Genomic DNA, 20400 nt, shown 5'->3' on the forward strand with positions numbered 1-20400 from the left:
CGTGTGGTATTTGCGGGGAGGAAGAAATGGGCAACCTAGCGGCTTGGAGAATGTTAATCACGGGACTCTTTGGCGCGGAAATGGACCCTGCTGCTTCCGAGAGGGGCGGCGCCCGGCCGCACCAAGCGTACACAGAACTGTAAGGCTGATAAGCTCTCGGGGGAGGGGGGGGGTTTAAGTGCAGTAATACGGTATTAATTGATGTTTACAGTTTGTAATGTATAATGCTGCAAGTTTGGTTTGTATTGTGTTATTTTGAAAATAAAAAATTATTTAAAAAAAAAAAAAAAAAAATCATTAGTTGATCGGAGTCCCCCTTACCAGTGTTGATGATAAGATGAACCGCACAGACAAAACTCACAACATGAATCCGGAAGAAGCTTTAATGGGTGAAACTTGTTGATCATACAGTCCAAGACCCCAAAAGGGGGATTTCTTTTTAAATAATTGTATACATTAAGTTACCTAGCTGTGTGTGTCAGGATTGGTAAAACTATATGTAACTCTGTAGATTATGCTGTAGTCATTTCAATCATTGTAATCAAGAAATTAATATATACTTGACATCCTTGAGAGGTATGGTCTGCACTCACACATTCAATACTCTTTCCATTACTTCTTGGTCAGAAGGGAAAGCTGACTCTGATCCTGAGCATTTTTGGTTTTGTTAGGAACGTTTGTGGCGCTTATGCCAAAAAATTGCAGAAACCATTGTTACAGAAGAGCGAGAGAGGGTATGGCGGTCTGAATGAGAATATCTGGTTGGCATAGCAACAGGCACTGCCAGGGAATGAAAGTGACAAAACACTAAAATCTCTTTTTCCAAACTCCTTCCACATACTAACCAATAAGAAGTTCCCTAATAATATTTGCTCAAAACAGCATATTTGTAAGAAGCAAGTCGGTGCTGGGCTTTCTGTTTCCCAGCTGCACGGTGATCACATATTGGGTTATTCTGGGTGATTTTCAACATACAATTAGGCTATTTTGGGCTGGATTTGACAGCAGATCTGTTTGCTGTCGCCCTGAAGCTGCCTTTCTACAAAAACCCACTCACTCCACTCCCAACATCTCTAAACACAGCCACCCAACACAAATATGTGTGCTGGTTAGGTTTTATTTGGGCTATTTTGGGCTACTTTTGACAAGTCCTCCAGGTGGTGCTTTGTTCTTCATGTTTTTTGCCCCAACCAAATACCATCACCCACCTACCCCACTCCCTCTCTCTCTCTAAACCCAGCCACTCACCCACCCTAGCCCAACCTCTCTACACTCACCCACCCAATTCCTACTCTCTCTCGAGCCGCACCCATCCTAACCCCACCCTGCCTACCACCACCGATCCACCCTGCTCTCACTCTCTCTACCACAACCCACCCACCCTACCCCAACAGTCTCTACCATAACCCACCCTACCCCCACTCTTTCTACCCCATTATCCACCTTAGCCCACTCTCTCTACCCCCATTCTCCCAAATCCCAATCCTCTCTACCCTCATCCACCCTAACTCCACTCTCTCTAGCCCCCACCTGCCCTACCTCCACTCTCTCTACCCCACCCAACCTATGCCCGTTTTCTCTACCTTCTCCCACCCTACCCACAATATCTCTGTACCCCACCCTCTTTACCCCCACCCAACCCATGCTTCCCCCATTCTTACTGGCCCCACCCACCTTACCCCCACTGTCTCTACAACCCCCAGGCTTTCCCTACCGCCACTCTTTGTACCCCCACCCTCCCTTCTCTGTAACCCCACCCACCCACTCTACCTCTACTCTCTCCCTACCCACCCTACCTCCACTCTCTCTACCATTCCACCCACCCTCACCCTATCTCCTCTCTCTCTACCAACACCCACCCACCCATCCTTCCTCCACTCTCTCTACCCCACCCACCCTACCGCCACTCACTCTACCCCCACCCACCCATCCTACCTCCACTCTCTCTACCCCCACCCACCCAGCCTACCTCCACTCTCTCTACTCCCTCACACCCAGCCTAACACCACTCTCTCTACATGCACTCCAACCAACCTACCTTCACTCATTCTAACTACACCCACCCACCCTAACTCCACTCTCTGTAGCCCCACAAAAACACCCTATCCAATTCTCTCTACCCCACCAACCACCGTCACTCTCTCTACCCCGACCCTGCACCCAGTCTCTGTACCCGTACCCACCCACCCTACCTCCACTCTCTCTACCGAGCCCACCCACCCTACCTCCACTCTCTCTACCCCACCCCCCACACTACCTCCACTCTCTCTACCCCACCCCCCCACCCTACCTCCACTCTCTGTACCCCACCCCCCACCCTACCTCCACTCTCTGTACAATACCCCCCACCCTACCTCCACTCTCTGTACCCCACCCCCCCACCCTACCTCCACTCTCTGTACCCCACCCACCCACCCTACCTCCACTCTCTGTACCCCACCCACCCACCCTACCTCCACTCTCTCTAGATACCTCCACTCTCTCTACCCCACCCACCCACCCTACCTCCACTCTCTCTACCCCACCCACCCACCCTACCTCCACTCTCTCTACCCCACCCACCCACCCACCCTACCTCCACTCTCTCTACCCCACCCACCCAACCTACCTCCACTCTCTCTACACCACCCACCCACCCTACCTCCACTCTCTCTACCCCACCCAGCCACCCTACCTCCACTCTCTCTACCCCACCCACCCACCCTACCTCCACTCTCTCTGTAACAACCCACCCACCCTACCTCCACTCTCTCTACCCCACCCTCTCTACCCCACCCACCCACCCTACCTCCACTCTCTCTACCCCAACCACCCACCCTACCTGCACTCTCTCTACCCCACCCACCCGCCCTAACTCCACACTCTCTATGTCACCCACCCGCCCTAACTCCACACTCTCTACCCCACCCACCCGCCCTAACTGCACAATCACTACCCCACCCACCCGCCCTAACTCCACACTCTCTAACACACCCACCCGCCCATACTCCACACCCTCTACCCCACCCACCTACCCTAACTCCACACTCTCTAGCCCACCCACCCGCCCTAACTACACTCTCTCTACCCCACCCACCCGCCCTAACTACACTCTCTCTACCCCACCCACCCGCCCTAACTACACTCTCTCTACCCCACCCACCCGCCCTAACTACACTCTCTCTACCCCACCCACCCGCCCTAACTACACTCTCTCTACCCCACCCACCCGCCCTAACTACACTCTCTCTTCCCCACCCACCCGCCCTTACTCCACTCGCTCTACGCCACCCACCCGCCCTAACTCCACTCTCTCTACAACTCCACTCTCTCTACAACACCCACCCACCCTAATTCCACTCTCTCTACCCCACCCACCCGCCCTAACTCCACTCTCTCTAACTTCACTCTCTCTACCCCACCCACCCGCCCTAACTTCACTCTCTCTACCCCACCCACCCGCCCTAACTTCACTCTCTACCCCACCCACCCGCCCTAACTTCACTCTCTCTACCCCACCCACCCGCCCTAACTCCACTCTCTCTACCCCACCCACCCGCCCTAACTCCACTCTCTCTACCCCACCCACCCGCCCTAACTCCACTCTCTCTACCCCACCCACCCGCCCTAACTCCACTCTCTCTACCCCACCCACCCGCCCTAACTCCACTCTCTCTACCCCACCCACCCGCCCTAACTCCACTCTCTCTACCCCACCCACCCGCCCTAACTCCACTCTCTCTACCCCACCCACCCGCCCTAACTCCACTCTCTCTACCCCACCCACCCGCCCTAACTCCACTCTCTCTACCCCACCCACCCGCCCTAACTCCACTCTCTCTACCCTACCCACCCGCCCTAACTCCACTCTCTCTATAACTCCACTCTCTCTACACCACCAACCCGCCCTAACTCCACTCGCTATACAACACCCACCAGCCCTAACTCCACTCTCTCTACATAACTCACCCGCCCTAACTCCACTCTCTCTACCCCACCCACCCGCCCTAACTCCACTCTCTCTACCCCACCCACCCGCCCTAACTCCACTCTCTCTACCCCACCCACCCGCCCTAACTCCACTCTCTCTACCCCACCCACCCGCCCTAACTCCACTCTCTCTACAAACTCCACTCTCTCTACCCCACCCACCCGCCCTAACTCCACTCTCTATACCCCACCCACCGGCCCTAACTCCACTCTCTCTACCCTCACCCACCCTACTCCTATCCTCCCTACTCCCACCCACCCTACCCCAACATTTCCCCACTCTCTCTACCCCCACCATACCCACACTACCCCCACTGTCTCTTAAAAAAACCACTCTTTCTCTACCTCCACTCTTTATACCCCTTCTCTCTTTTCTTTTATTTGTATGTTTTATTGGTTAAATAATGCAAAAAATGCCAACCTTTAACATAAATCCTTAGGAAACATAAATCCTACAAAGATCCTGCAGGGCCCCTCTCCAAATACAGTTTAGTTTGGTTTAGTTTAGTTTCCCAGTCCTTCCATGTTGGAGTAGGTTCAGAGGGAGCAGAAAGGCCAAGAGGAAAGAGGAAGTGGAAGCTTAGAGTCAGATTAAACCAGGGCCAAGGGAAAGCAGATCAATGGAGCCTTTGATATTTCTCTCTACTGGCCCACATTCTCTACCCTCACCCACCCACTTGACCTCTACTCTCTCTACACCCGCAAAACCCACCCACCCTACCTCCACTTTCTCTACCCGCACCCACCTTCCCTATTTCCACTCTTTCTAGCCCAGCAACCCCTCCTACCCCAATTCTCTCTAACCTCGCCAACCCACTGTACCTTCACTCTCTATACCCCACCCACCCTACTACTACCACTCTCTTTCCCAAACACCCACAATCTCTTCACCTACCCACACTAGCACCACTCTCGCTACCACCGATCCACCCAATCTGCCCCCAATCGTTCTACCCCTACCTACCCTACCCCACTCTCTCTAACCCTAACCACCCGGCCTACCTCTACTCCCTTTATTCCTATCCACCCACCCTAAGGCCACTCTCTCCCCCACCCACCCTACCCCCACTCTCTTTACCTACACCCACTATCTCTACCTGCAGACACCCACCCTACCCCCACTCTCTCTACCCCCACCCACCCTACCCCACTCACTCTAAACCCACCAACCCTATCCCACTCTCCCTACCCCCAACGACCCAACTCCTGCAAACTGGCAGATGGCCTCGTATCGCACTTTATCCAATAGGAGCAAAGCCATTAAGACATATTAATTTATGTCTGAGAATCTAATCCTGTGGAATAGTATGATCATAAACAGCCAAGTCTTCGAACAGTGTTCCCCCCAGTGACCAAGGATGAGTTTAAAGACATTTCTGGCACTCTTGCCCTGGGACTCCCAAGCCAATGCAATGCTTCCATGCAATGTGGCTACCACCAAATCACTGGACATGGCATGATTTGCTTTGAGTACTTATTCTTATATCTTTTCATCATGTTTATTGTAATAATAATTCCTCTTCCAGTCCCTCAAAATCATTGTATGTGTGCATTGTGAAATAAGGCTCCCAGTCTGAGCTCATAAAAAATCAAAATCTGAAGTGCCTCATTATGACTTGCCAGAATTACCGGGGCATTACAACCCTGGTGGTCCGGTAATTCCGGCGCCAGCATTCCGTTAGTCCCTATTACTGTGGAGTGCCGGACTCCACAGAAATGGGGACCACGGAAACACTGGCACCATGCAGTAATGGTGCCGGGGTTTCCGCGTCCATCTGCGGCCGGTGGCGTTACGCCCGCCAGGTCAGACCTGGCCGGTGTGATGCCATATGGCCACAGAACTCGTAGGTAGCCGGTCCGGAAAACGGTGCTGGTACGGTTTTACCGGCACCTTTAAATCCGGACTGGCTAACTTGTAATGAGGCCCTAAATGTTTTATGAAAATCTAAAGTCTTATTTTACAGTAGCAGGTAAAGTTATGTTTCTTCCCTATCGCTATGAACACTTGCTTCGTCTGCTATCCTTCGAATATCATCATGTTTCTGTCATTTGGGTGCCCCAGACATTCATCAGGATTTCAATGATTCCTCATCAGGGTTACCTTGTTGTTGGCACATTATTAAACGCGTAATGTGGTAGATACAAAAGAAGAAGAACAAACTTTAAAAGGACATTCGATGCAATTCAGTCATTTTTTTCTAGAATGCACAAACATTATGACTTTGTGAGAGAGGTGTAGGCATAATGAATAGATGTAAACATATAAATAGATAAAATCAAACAATAGAAACGTTTCAGTGAAAAGCAAATGTTTTTCAGTGATGTTGGGTATCAAACATAACGTGAATGTCCCACATGAGCGGCTTGGAGAGGGGCCTTCTCTGTCTTGGAAAGTGTACAGACCTGTATTATTTCAATGTAATTTTTTTTTTTTATAATGTGCCTAATACCAAACCTGAGTTCAGTTCCCAAGCGCTTCCAAGACCAACGTGTTACCCCGTGTTAGGTAGTATGTTCAGATTGAAGTGTCTGTTGCCGGATATCATGACTAACTAAAGAGCCTTGCACTCATCCAAACTCTGCACTCTAGCACTTCTGCACTCAGTGTCATGGCTATTAGCGGGATGTTTTTTGGAAGTGGCAGTAGAACTTTCACTTGCAAGAATTAAACACACAACTCTGCCAGTCCAATTTAAAATCTACATTAAACCTCTTTATTTTTTAAGAATGTGTGAGTACAACGTTTATAAAATATACACAGATCTATCAAAATAAGTCAAACATGTGTGTGCCAAAGAAAGGGCACATTCTTTCATACATACAAGAGATATAGTTGAACCACAACTACTTTAGAATTAGCTATAGAGCACACCTGACTCAGCACTTTGTCCTAATCCTTCTCCTGTCGAAATGGTGGACGCCTCGCCAAGGGCTTTTGAGGGCTCCAGGCACAGAATGCTCCTTAGTAAACACTGAAATGCCCCATCCCCCCTTTATTTTTGTAGATGACACATTTCTCTGTACGAGTGACTCAAAGATCATGCGTGAATTATGACACTGGGAGGATGCATGTCACCACGGGAAGGCGACGCCATGTTTGCTAGTGAGGACGTTGTTCACTATTCAAGCGCATGCTTGCAGCGTGGAACACCCTACTGGAGGTCGTTGCCATCTAGATTAAGACAATAAGGAGCTTGATTTTAAAACCTTCTGCCTCTGCCTAGGTTAAAATGTAATGTATTTCCAAACTCTTGTTGGAGGCGACACTCTCAATCTCCCTGAACTGCACTCCTGAGAAGAAGAAAAAACACATCACTTATACAGAATTCTTCTAAACAAATCTAACGTGGTGAGCTCCTGTAGAGCGGGAAACCTAAAACAGCACGTCTGTTGGTAAACAGATGCATTTATGTCTCAACAAAAGGCACTTCCATCCCTGACTTCCGGTAATTAGGTGCGGACGTACACGAATGTACCATTTCTTGTACAAAAGGCAGCCTGTAATTGACTGACATCGTGGGTTTGAATCATTAAAATAATGTCTTGAATCAGTTTGTATCAGTCAAACCCCCTTAGGACACAAGCGACAGAGGGTTCAAACTGAGCCTTCAAGTATCACAGTTGCCTCTTTTGTGGCTGCAGTCAATTCTAACCACTTCGGACGATAGGCAACTATTACTTTGAATCCAATTAAAATTGATTCGATCTGAAAGAGGCAGAATATCAGAATATATCAGATGGAATCACATACATTACAATCAAAAGTGAAAAATATGCAGAAATGTGGGGAAGTGAGTTGGCTTGAGCCAACAAGACGTATTATCTATCCAATTTGCTCCAATTGAGGTTCGAACCTTTCTGAATCATTTCAGGTATTAACTCACAGTCGTTCTGATCGTGCAGACTGGTATTCTTCTTGTTGAGAAAAGATGGTATTGCATTTCAGCTGGCTTTCAAATCACTACTTGGAGGACTGAGCCTGATTTTCAAAGCTTTGCACGGGCGCACACCAGGATATGCCTGTGATCATCTCATATTTGCACTCGCTGCCTTACGCATAATTCACAAAGTCTAACACTGGAGCAAATCTGAAGACGTCATGAGCATCTCGGATTACCATTTGTAAATTGCATTCGGACGCGATCATCTCGGAGACGATCCAGGCATCTCGAGACGAGCTCCAGTTTTAGGATTTGTGAATCCGGTTTCAGGTGCAAATCTGAGATTCTCATGGGGATCTCCTCATTTTCTGTGTGACAGATATTTATGAGCCAGGATCAAACCGTTTGGCAGAAAATATGAAGCATCTGGCAGCTATATTATCCATTTTCCTTTTTCACTATCTTACAAATACTTTTAATGTTGTCCTCAGTACCATTTTTTTATTCTATTCCTGTTATTACCCTCATCGCACCTCTGAGAGTCAGTAGCACACATTCACCACCCTTTGTGTGATTGCCAAACCGTCTCTGTCTATCTCATTTCGATGCCTATTGTGTTTCAAGACTGCTTCTACTGACACATAAATTTCCTGTACGCTTCAGGCATATGAATAGCTCCTTCATACGCAACCACTTCTAGGCCATCTACATTCTGATGATCATTGGAACCCCCTTATAGGCAAAAGGACTCTGACTTTGCTCCATTTTCTGGTAGCACTTTTCTGATTGACAATACACTTCCTAAGGACACTCTGCATGTCTGCCCTATGGTCCGTCTTCTGTCCTGCGGTTGTCAACGCTGTATTCATCGCCCAGGCTTCTCTCCAGTTTTTGTGATCGCTAAATTCAAGATATTGCCTTTGATGGATAAGGAATTTAGCCGACATCCTACAGTGTATTTTCTTTACAGGTGAGAATGTGCACCATATCCGCTAGGTTGCAGTAGCAACTTATTACGGTACGACGTCCTTTCATTGTGGGATGTTTTTTCACAGGATATTTTACTGCAAATCTTTTGCCGAAAAAAGTCATCAAATTATTTTGGTGGGTTAGAAAAATATATAAATTGAGTGTGGGTGTTCGGGAATATATATAAAATTAAAGGGGATGGGGATAGGGGAGGACCCCCCAAAAAATAAACAAATAAAAAATGCAATGAGTTTTTTCAAAAAGAAATCTGCAGTATAAAAACACGCAAAAAAAACATCCTGCGATGAAATGACATGGAACCCTTATTCCACTGTCACTATTTGAGTTAAAGCACTCCTAGATAGAAAGAAGCAGGATAATCCAAGTCAGAGAACAGATAACTCACCATGAACATGCAGATCAGGTACAGCATCTTGCTCCATTCACAGAATGTTGCCATAACATGATAGGTGAACATGCATAGAGCTGGGTGAACTTCATTCATAATAATGTAAGGTTTTCACTGAGCTCCCTCTGGTGCAGAACCTAGTTGGTCTATGTACTTAAGTGGCATTTGCTGTGCTTATCAATTGTGGTACTGGCCTGTAGATGAACTCTGAATGGAGGAATCATGTCTTGGTATTTCCCGATTAACCATGTTTGCTACAGAGATGGGAAATGTTCCTCACTACAGTACATCAGTGTTCCATGTACCCCTGGTCCCTCATGGACCACCTTGTCCCTGTTCCCATTCTTGCACACTTTCTCTTCACCCCGGATTATTTGAACCTGATGGGGAGACAAGAGAGTCTGGATTACAATGTGAAAATGTAGTGATCGTTCCCCCACCCCTTTCTGCTCACTCGGCGAATACCATAGGAGTGAGAAGGGTAAGGTCTTGTAGTTAAACCCCTTTGCAGCCATATTTCAAAGTATGAACCCTGAGTTTTCCACTGACACAGTCTGTGATCTTGATCAAATTACTCTTTCGTCCCTGAACCAGATATACCCTTAGAAACTCAAGCAGATGGGTGCTATGACATATTAATTAGTTCAGTTATTTTTTGTAAAAATATTTCAATGCTCCACTTTCCATGTTTTTCTGTCCAAGAGAAGATGTCTGCCAGCAAAGGAGGACACCCACAGTAAATGTGTCAAAAGTGGTGACATCCTAGCAATGAGAAGCATTCCATCTACGTAGAATATAAAACAATGCAATAACTGTGTAAAATTCCAGACCACTCTTTCATAGCAGAGGGGGAGCCTATAGCAGCTTCACAAAACAATGTATACAACTGTGATTTAAGTAATGTTATTTCCAGTGGCCAACATACTCCTCCAGTGTCAAGATCATGTAAAAATGTCCATAGTCGTGAAGTTAGTTTCAAATATGAGGGCTGTCTGGCCCATCCAAGCCCAGCAAGGTCCAATGACATCTGTTGTTTTCTCTGTAACTCTGGGATCTTTCTAAACGTTTTCATTTAAGGTGAAAGAGAACCTCCTCGTGGCAAAGCCAATCCACCATCTTGGATGTCCCTTTTTATGGCGGTGTAAGGTGTCCATTTTGTTATGTCCAATGCCAAAGAGGGTTTTCATATGTGCTGCCTGAAGGGATTGAGCCCTCAGATCTACCCGCACATGTAAAGTAAAGGCACTTGCTGTGCACAGTGGATACCAGGGATCTGTGCACATACATTGCTGGGTGTTTAGGTGTGTGCGGTGCTGGCGCAGTTGAGCTTTCCTGTAAAGGACAATGGGTAGAGTCGACATATTGTATCCGTTATGTATGAGTGAACCATGAAGGATATGACTATTGGAGGAATATTTCTGGTGTGTTAGATGTTATGAACCCAAAGTGGTTTAGTTGATGTCCCAGAGGTCAGGGGATTGGGCGAAATGAACGATGAATACTTTCAGGCTGCGGCTTAGCATGTATTACGTCTCGTCTCTACCAGCGAAAGCAGTTGCCCCTTGCAGAATGTTCAAAACATTTGCCGGGCAGCAGTGCACTTCCAAGTAACTCTACTCACAGGTTTGATACCAAAGTGACCTGAAAAACACAGTTGCCTGCCTGGAGTTGATGTCACTCATGCGGCAGCTAGTGCGTTGCCACGGAGACTGAAGATCAAGCGATGGGGTCTGCGGTGCCTCGCCAAAGAGAAGGAAGTAGCGATTCTAATGGAGAGGCTATTCCCATTACACTCAGACAGGTGGAACCCCCAGATTGGAATGCCTTCGTGGGTAGCCTGAGTGTGGACAGCAACTGGACACTGCTAAGGAAAGTTTACGCACAGAGTGTAAGAAACCTTTCTCAAAGTACCCAAAAAGGGGTGGAACTGGGAAACAATGTACCCATGGCTGGCTATAACTGGCTGAAGAGAGCCCTTAACTAAACTGTTCCTTTGAAACCCTTCATGTGTTGAGGCTGGAAAAGTCCAGGGGCATCATTTGGCATTGGCTAAGAGTAAAAACACCTGCTCCAACACTGCTGTTTGCAACACTGGTGGAGAGCTGGGCAGTAGTAAGAATGGCTTCATCGGTTGATTACTTTAGTAGCTGGTTGCTAGTGGGTGTTACCAATCACTGCTTATTAACATGCTGCAGCCATGTGTTTTCAAGTATGATTGGTTGTTTACAAAATATACAATGTCATCGGCGTCAAAGGTTCCTTAAGGTCACTTCCTATTTTGTCACCAAGTCAAAAGGTCATATGATGGGTTCCATGTCTTAAAATCGCGGCAAAAATGGCTGTGCATAAAAAATATCAAGGCAAAAATGCCGTGGTTTTACCACCACAATCATGTAAAGGATGCGGGGGATACCCCCGCAACCCCTGGACCCATTATACCATTTAAGGAGAGCAGGGGACACCCCCGCAACCGCAGCTCTCCTCAAATGGTATAATGGGGTACACCTTTACTGGGTCAAACCACGATTATTTTTACCGGCAACATTTTTTCCACAATTTTATTACCTGATACAATATGATATCACTTCTGCCAACACCATGTTTTTTGTGAAGTGTTTTGTTCCCAAAGGACAACCTAACACAGAATCCGAAAATGTGCTTCATTGAAAACATGCTGATGTTGGCTCTAACATGAAACTGACATGGGTTTTGCATTGGAATGTCCAATTGTGGGGGTTATCTTGGCATAAACCCGCTTGTGTCATTGTATAATGACTTAAGCCTAGGCTGAGTGATGGCAATGACAATTTTCTTCTTGTTATGAAGAACGAACCAAACATACAATTTGTCTCCTCTAGCAGTGGTTTACAAAACCCCCTGTGGTAAAAAATATATTGTGATGGCTTTCAATCATACATAGGCTTCCGCATGCCATGTTATTAAAAGTTACATTACTATCAAGTATGAATGTTAATCTTTGTAAAATCAGCACCAGGGTTTACCCATTGTGTCAAGTGGATCTACGTGATTTTACCGAACTGAAAAGTTTGACTCCCAAAAGTCAGTTTCTTTTTCAATTTTCCGCAAATATATATGTGGGGGGAGACACCCCACAGCCCTCCCACCTTACCCCCATACATTTTTTATTCACTTTGCTCCCCCCACTTATATATATGCAGAAAATTGGAGGTCGAACATTTGGGGGTTGAACTTTTGGGAGTAGGTAATTTTGTACAATACCGTGTCAAGTTTCAATAAGTCCTTCTTAAACTCATGAAATCACAAGAAATAAGTGAAAATGATAAACTCACTTTTCAAGAAAGTTTATCTTGGGGGTGATCGGAAAGATGTTCTCGCGGAAACAGGTGCATTCCTCTCACACGTGACTGCAGACATAACCCATAGCTATGATGTCAACATTTGGATCTTGCTCACCCTGATGCTACGACTACCATGTTCAAGATGAATTCAAAGAGCAGTGTTGCCTGTGATGTGGTTTGCGTTCTTGGTTTACTTGGAGCGCTAAATCAGACGTGACTGGAGAGATGCTCCGGCTGTATTAGACAGTCGATCTGAAGAGTGAGTGTGCAGACGCTGCATCGGGGACTTAGTCATCCATACCCTCTGGACCCTTCCACTGTTCCTCAAGCATAATATTCAGAAGTTCCCTACTGACCATATACATTCTTGATGCATCCTCCACCCCCCACTGCCCTGTCCTGCATTCTAGGCTCACAGGGGGTGACCACACCTACCCACAGCTGTGCTGCCAAAACAAAACAAGGTCTACTGCCTCCCTTGCTTCTGAAACCAATTTACAGTAAGGTAGACTCTCACCTTCCCGCCACTGCATGTGCATCGGAGCGATATCTCAGATGAGCGATCCAGCAAAAGACTTCCAGGCTCTATTCCTAGTATCACTGACTGCTATATCGTGGCCCTGCGCTCACTTGAGGAGTGTGTCTGATTCTGGTTGCCATGCTGCACATTTCACTATGGTTCTGACTACATATTGTTAGAATGCCTGTAGAGATACGTCATGGTTAGCGCGGGGGAGCCCTCTAAGGTGTTGCTAGAGAAAGGAACTCAGCCAATGGAGACCGCTCTGTTGGGATTCGTGAGAGACTCCAGATGTATATGAAGGGACGATTTGTGCATAATTGTATCGGGTGTTTGGGGGCATATTTTATGATATGTGTGGGTTGGGTTGCTTGGTCTGTTTGGAGTGCCGTTACAGATGTGATGAGAAGGAACGTGTGCAACGTGTTTGGCAGTGCCTCATGTTTCTCAAGATGGACATTCCCGGGCTGTCCCATGGGCCGTGCGAAGTTACTCAGAGCAATTTTCTGGTTTGAAAAATGGGAATAGCGATCGGAGGCAAAATGGGCCACATGACAATAAGGTAGTGAGAACTGCGGCAGTCACCATATTGGAGATGATCCAGTTGTTTCCAAATGCACATGATATCAAAGCATGTGACCATATTAAGAGGTGCTTAAATGTGATCCAAGAAATGTCCTCTTGTATACGGAAAGCGGTCTCAGGTCTGGGAGTTGGCTGTCCCCTGAGTGAAATGTGAGTGGCAACCTATTTGGAATGGCTTCCAGCTGCCAATGTGGAATGTCTCCGGAGCGGAAGAATAGCTCTTCCCAGCAGTCTGAAGTTTAAAAGGGTGTTTCTTTATCCGCTGCCATGAGGCCATCCTTGGGTGACGATATAGGTGCCTTGAAGCCTGGGTTTGAGCTGTTCCATGGATCTGCGAAGTTTGACATATACTTCTTTGGGCATGGCAGGTCCTCAGCAGGAGTCACGAGAAATTTAAGGCGCTGTGCAAAAGAAAACAAGGAGAGCTTCTGTTACCAAATTATATTTGACATTTTGTGATGCCTTTTAATTACTGCTCAGTTCAATGAATCTTTCTCTCATATCTCTTCCGGATTTTCTTTATTTTCGATGGCAGTTGGCCCCTCGGCATTTGCAAATGTTGAGCCTTTTATGGCACATAAATGTGTCAAGGGACGGTACAGTGTATGTTCATATATGCTAACAGGGAGGGAACCGTATACCACAATAATTAATCAATATTTTAAAACAGTGAAAAGCTGGCAGTACAAAATGGCTGCCAATGCTAAATGAGGGTTCATACATGAGAAGGATCATTGCTAGTCACACAGAGCTACTAGTGTTCATTGCATCTTAATGTGATTAGTATTGTATTCTTTTAATTTAAGAGTTGTTACAAACACCTCTATTGCTAAAGATTGGATGCATGGTGCCAGCTCTTAGCTGTAGGTAAGATATGACAATCTTGAACTCGTTAGTGACTGGTCCATTTCAAGATGAGTGTCTGATGCCGTGTACATGCTGCCATCTGTGGGAAATTCCCTAGCAAGGCTGGGCAGCTCGGTTACATGTGATTACGTGGTATCACAAAATAACTAATCCAATTACAGCTAATACCAAAATAACTAATTCCACAATAATGAATTCCTTTTTTGTTGTTTTTGAGGTGGGTTCCCCCCAAAATCCCTCCAAATCCCCCCCAAACTCCCTCCTTTTTTCCCCTAATACTCTTCCTCCACCCCAAAACCACTATCCTTACTCTCAATCCCATTCTTTGTTTTTTCCAAAATTAATTATTTTGGAATTAATTATTTTGGATTTGTTGTAATTGGATTCGTTATTTTGTGATTCCACATAATCACTGCATATCGGAAACTTGACCTTTGAATTCCGTATTTACAAGCTGAGAAACTGCACTATGTAGTTTCAACAGGCATTGCCCGGAATTGGTTTGCTGAATACATAGGATGTGACAAATGATCCCGGCCCACTGGGGTGTGATCCTCATTGCTTTCATTGGTAGTAAAATAGTAAGTGTGAACTCTTCTGATACTGAATGGTTAACATATTAGGCCACAGTTCAGCTATTAACCAAAGCTATGGCTTAACTAGCCTATAAACAGAAGTTAATCTGAGCTTTGTCATCTATGGGTGCCGGTTGGTTGGTCCGTGTTCCAAACATAAACTATCAGACCGTCTCCATTATATATTCATGAAGCCACGTTGGCCACATTGGCAATATTGACCATGAAGAGGTACGCCTTTAAACTACAATCAGAAACAATTTGGCAGGTACCATTCCTGATAAACATAATGGAGACACTCATATGTATGTGTAAGTTGTCCGATAGTGAGATTGTACTGCATGTAAACAAAACTCGGGAGTAGGGGGAGTCTGGTTGTTCGTGTTTGAAATGCAGACCAACCTTCAGGCTCTGGCAGTATTAAAGGCCTTATAGTATCTTCCATTTAACAGGTTATTTATGGCATAGCTTTCGTTAAGAGTTGAATAAAGGCCTTTTGCCATAGCCACTCAATATTTATGTTGATAGTAATATATATGATTTTCCAGAAGCACTCCTTGCCTCACTCCAGTTGAATGCACAGATAAGTATTATTTCTTATAAAGCTTTTCAGTCCTTTTTACACATGGAATAATAATAATAATAAAGCGCCCTGGCTCAGTGATAAACACTTTTGCCAAAACCTATAATTGTTTACATTTAAATAGTGGTATTTGTACAGAATAATATGTATTATGCCTCATCAAGTATAACGATTCCCAAAACTGTGTCGAGCTATCAAAATAATCCCGATCAAAAAACACTAGTCTTGGAAATCCTGGCCATAATGTGAAAACCAGTGGCTGATCTGAAAGCAGATCTTCCTAAAGACTATTTTTAAATGCTGGATGATGCAGAATTATTAACTCTGTTCTTGTTAAGGCATTATCCAGGAAACAAAATTATAAACCTCTTAGAACAAATTGCCCTGAAGAAGCTGCCAGGGAACAGTGAAAGATGTGTTGAGTTATACGAACAGAATTGTATGAACAAGATAACCTACAAGCATTTGAATAAAAAGAATTGATGGGTGAAAAAAGAAAAATTGCATAGCATAGAAAGACTAAAGATATAACCTGAAAAGCTACACAATTGGCTCCCTTTATATTTTTTGGATCCATCATGGTGGTCATGCTATGGCAATATTTTATCTAAGTAACGCCAAAATATTGATTAATATTTCTTTTTGGATTACAACATCATTTTCACTCACCTACAGTGGCGATTTGTATCTACCAATAAAAACTAAAAAATAGGAATATTTGATTGAGTAGACCAATTTATTTCTCAGAACTAAGTTTAAATAGCCAATGCTTTCTAACTAATAAGATGAGTAAAATGTTATTTATGCTCTACGAATGAACACACTGAGGTTCATACACATGTGTACGCTGGGGTCCTACCATGCATACTGGAATGCCATACTCTTCAAGATCCAAGTTCCGAGACCATTTTAGTCAATGGAAAGAGAAAAGTATTTGCATCCAGTAAAAAAAAAAAACTCCTGAACACTGTATTAACCACATTGAATAGATGTGAAGGGCCACAACTCTTAACCCCCAAATAACCGGTCAAAATGGTGGCATAGTCTTAATAGACGTAAAGTGGCTTCTTTAACCAGTAATTCCTGAAGAGTTATGTCCTATTGACAGTTATCGGATGCCAGGAAGAAAAACAATAAGTCATCCAAAGGTTCAAGTAATCAACTGCCACACATACACACTGCAGTGGAATAGCCTTGAGAAGGTCTTGGCAGGATCTACAACCAATGTGGAAAAGGGGGAACTCTTGTCCTTGTAAAGAGATGTGCGATTGCAGGGAGATAGGGGGGCCTGCCCCCACTCAGAGTGACAGGTGCTGGACCCTCCTTCTTTCCTTACCTGGGATAATGTGCCCTTGGTCTTCAGCAGAATGTAGATGGCGTACACAGGGATACAGATCATGGAGGAGATGGCCATCAGCCAGCCGATGGCATAGCCCCAGGGAGGGTACACATACGAGTTGTTGTACTTTAAGGGCGTGTACTTGATCAGTGAAAACAAGAAGGTTCCCTGGAAAAGGGGAAAATGCACCCGTCAGAAAAAGGAGCCACTATTGGCTTAGAGAACAACTTGGTGTGGTATTCGGTGACTGCGAGATATGAAAGCACACAGAAACACGTATCTGCCAAATGTTATGACAACAAGTTGAATTCAATTCCACGGTGGCATTAGTTACCATCTGCTGCTTCAGATTGGCCCAATCAGAGTGAAGAGACGAAGGACCTCATTAGAAGTGTTGTTACCTCACTGCAACATTCCGAGTTTGCTCGCGGGTGCCGCTCTGGACTCCTGGTCAGACCAGGCGTGCAGAGCGGCACCCGGGAGCAGACCATCCTCCCCATTCCCATTGAGCCCTATAGGGGCTCAAATGGGAATGTGGACGTACCAGGACCGGGTAGCACAAATCGGAATTACTGGGCCCTCCAAAGTCGGAATGGCTTGGTAAATCCCATTTTACGGGACCCGGACCTGAGTTTGGGGATAGGGCATGGCTACCTCCAAACTCGTAATGAGGCCCAAGGTGAATGAATTCTGGTGAGTTCTAACCGAGTTTCTTGTTTTTTAACTATTTATTCAACCACCACGCAAGCGTCTTTCACAAGCACCTGTCACTTTATAACACCTGCGCTAAAGGTGGAGACTGTACTTACAAAGCAAATAGCTGGAGTGACGAATTGCCAACAAAACTTGACAATGGGCCAGGGTCGGTAGCCAATCATGTCCTCGATGTTGTCATAGAAACGATCAGCACCTGGGCAAAGAGAAAAAGGATGTTATTAAATCATAGAAGATGCCTCAGGGATCTGTCAATCAGCTTAATGGCATGCAGCTCCTACTCTGTAAAAATACATGCAAAGCACTACTTCAGTTACTCAATCCATGCACAAAAATGCACATAGCTGGTCTTACCCCAACATCTGCAATGATCCAGAAAAGACATGCGCAATGGCCAAAAGGAAACACGTAATGAATGTATAGACCCGGGTGCCGTATTTGAGCAGTCTGCAGAAACATTACTGGCTTTAAGTGAGGCCATTTTCTCGGTGACATTCGTGTATTTGCACTTCATGATCTCGGGGATTTCGACGGAATAGACTGCAACCCTTCTGCAGAGGTAGCAGATGCTACACATGGCCCGTGGCTGGCCTTTACACACGAGCATTGGCGAACACCTTCCTAACGTCTCACTCACTATCTATTGTGCCTACTTACTCTGCTCTGGCTGCTAGGCCTCTAACTCGAACCCTCTCCCCCCAGGCCAGTCACACCATCTGCCCAACTCATTGACCAGCCTTGTTTTTGTGTTTGCATCCTTTTTCTTATATTGTTATTTCTTATTGAGCGTTTCATGAATAAAAACTTCACATAACATTTTAAACCTAAAATAATAAATAAATAAATCGCAGCATGATGTAAGCGCAGGGGAAAGAAGAAAAGAAAACCCTGCACAACAAGTATAGCTTTTACATAAAAAAAAAACATCTCATCAGACTAAAAAACAGCAGGGCTCCGTGACAAATCATGTGTAGATGCATAAGAACAATCTGGGGCTACAGATAACACAAACATGACCATTGTGCATAGATACCAGGGAGGTGCTATACAGTCTCCATTACTTGAGTATTCATTCTACGTCAGAAGGCCGTTCTTCCTGCAGCAGGCAGCACGGACAATGTCAAGCGCCATTTGTTAGAGGAGAGAACCTGCACACATTTCCCATCAGAATCTAGCAAAGGGATGCCTTTCCGAAATAATAATAATTTGGGGTTGCAGGGAGTTGTACATAATAACATTGTAGAAATGTATTCCATAGCCTGGTCCCCCAATGATTGTGCCTGGTCACAAAACCAGAACATATGAACCAGTCTACTTAGTCGACCAGATTTCCTACAAAGTGAGTACGATTGGTTTAGGCCTAGTTGAAATCATTTACTCGGGCTATCATGTACTGTTTGACTAATCTTAAATTGAGACTTCCTATTTGTAATAACAAAGGAAATATGGCCTTCCATGTCAAAATAGGGTAAACTATCTGACCCTTCGATCTCAATATGTGATTCTTCCCACCATCTACATGCGATTGCATTATTTCTCATGGGGTTATCAGGCAATGTAAGGCTTTCATTCTCGGGAAGGGTTGCACCCCTCTATTCATACGAGAGTCCCAACAGGTACGCTCTAGTCTGACACGAGAGCTCTGGCCCAATCTCTGTATAGTCAAACCAATCAGGCATCACCAACCAATTTAAATTCCTAATATCTGGATGGGAAGCCCAGAATTAGGGACGAGTCAGCCACCCCTTACTGATACAACTTGCGCATTTCCGACGTGTCCATTTCCATTGTGATAATTCCAGAGGGAAGCATGGGGGAGGGGTGATCTATGTTTACCCCACTCAATGTCTGCCCTTTCTGTAAAACGGCCTATCATTGGTCATTATGGAATTTGCAGCACAACCATTTATTGGCCATTTTTGAGGACTGCAATAGGAACACAATCAGGGCACACTGAAATTGTATATTTGGATTCAACCCTAACTGTCTGGAATACTATTTATAGGTCTGAACAACGGACTGCTTTGCGGTTTATTTTATTGCAATGAAGTTTGTACACCTGTGTTGTTTTTGGTTTTATGTCTTGATGTTTTCATCCTGATATTCTTCACACCCGCTTATGTGAAGTAAAACTAATGTTTGAAATATGTGAAAAATAGGAAATATTCATGAGAAAGAATAATAAGAAAAAGATGTTCTTAAATAAATAAATGGCGGTATCAGATTGATCTGCGCAGAAAAATACATGTGAAATGCAATATATGTGCTTTGTCCAAACGTAAAACCAATACCATTGGGACTTCCGCTTGACTTCACCTAGCTCTTCTAGGACTCATTTAGGTTTTATACTGGATGATTCATTCTAGCCACAGAATAATGAAATTGAAACATACTGGATTGAAGGTATGTTAAAATGAATCAGTGGAAAGGCAACAGAGACATCCCTACTACTGCTTTTTTCTATATATATTTAGGAAGGTATATTCATTTTGAAAATGGGGCTGCCACCTTCTTTTCTAAACCTTTACAAATTGGAACATCTTCCTCTGACATCCATCTGTGGCTTTAAAGCAGCTGCGCGTCAGTATGATAATTCCGCCTATCTGGAAACGCCAGGCCCCTATCAGTCTTTACAGCATGTATGACAGAGGCTGGTGACCTAGCCTTCG

At 45.2% G+C, this 20400-nt stretch overlaps 1 protein-coding gene across 3 annotated transcripts in view; it reads right to left on the reverse strand.

Annotated features, from left to right (window-relative positions):
- Positions 1–6655: 6655 nt before the first annotated feature.
- Positions 6656–20400, reverse strand: part of SLC6A12 (solute carrier family 6 member 12) — a 525985-nt gene continuing 512240 nt past the window's right edge. For all 3 annotated transcript variants that reach the window (XM_069628586.1, XM_069628587.1, XM_069628588.1), the window contains exons 13-15: positions 17827–17927; positions 17015–17185; positions 6656–14054 (exon numbers count right to left, since the gene is read on the reverse strand). In XM_069628586.1, coding sequence (XP_069484687.1) covers positions 13893–14054; positions 17015–17185; positions 17827–17927 — 434 coding nt within the window. In that variant the 3' untranslated portion in view covers positions 6656–13892. The remainder of the gene's footprint in view (positions 14055–17014; positions 17186–17826; positions 17928–20400) is intronic.

The sequence above is a fragment of the Ambystoma mexicanum genome, chromosome 12 (genome assembly GCF_040938575.1).
Source record: "Ambystoma mexicanum isolate Mex_15411 chromosome 12, UKY_AmexF1_1, whole genome shotgun sequence".
Lineage (NCBI taxonomy): Eukaryota > Metazoa > Chordata > Amphibia > Caudata > Ambystomatidae > Ambystoma > Ambystoma mexicanum.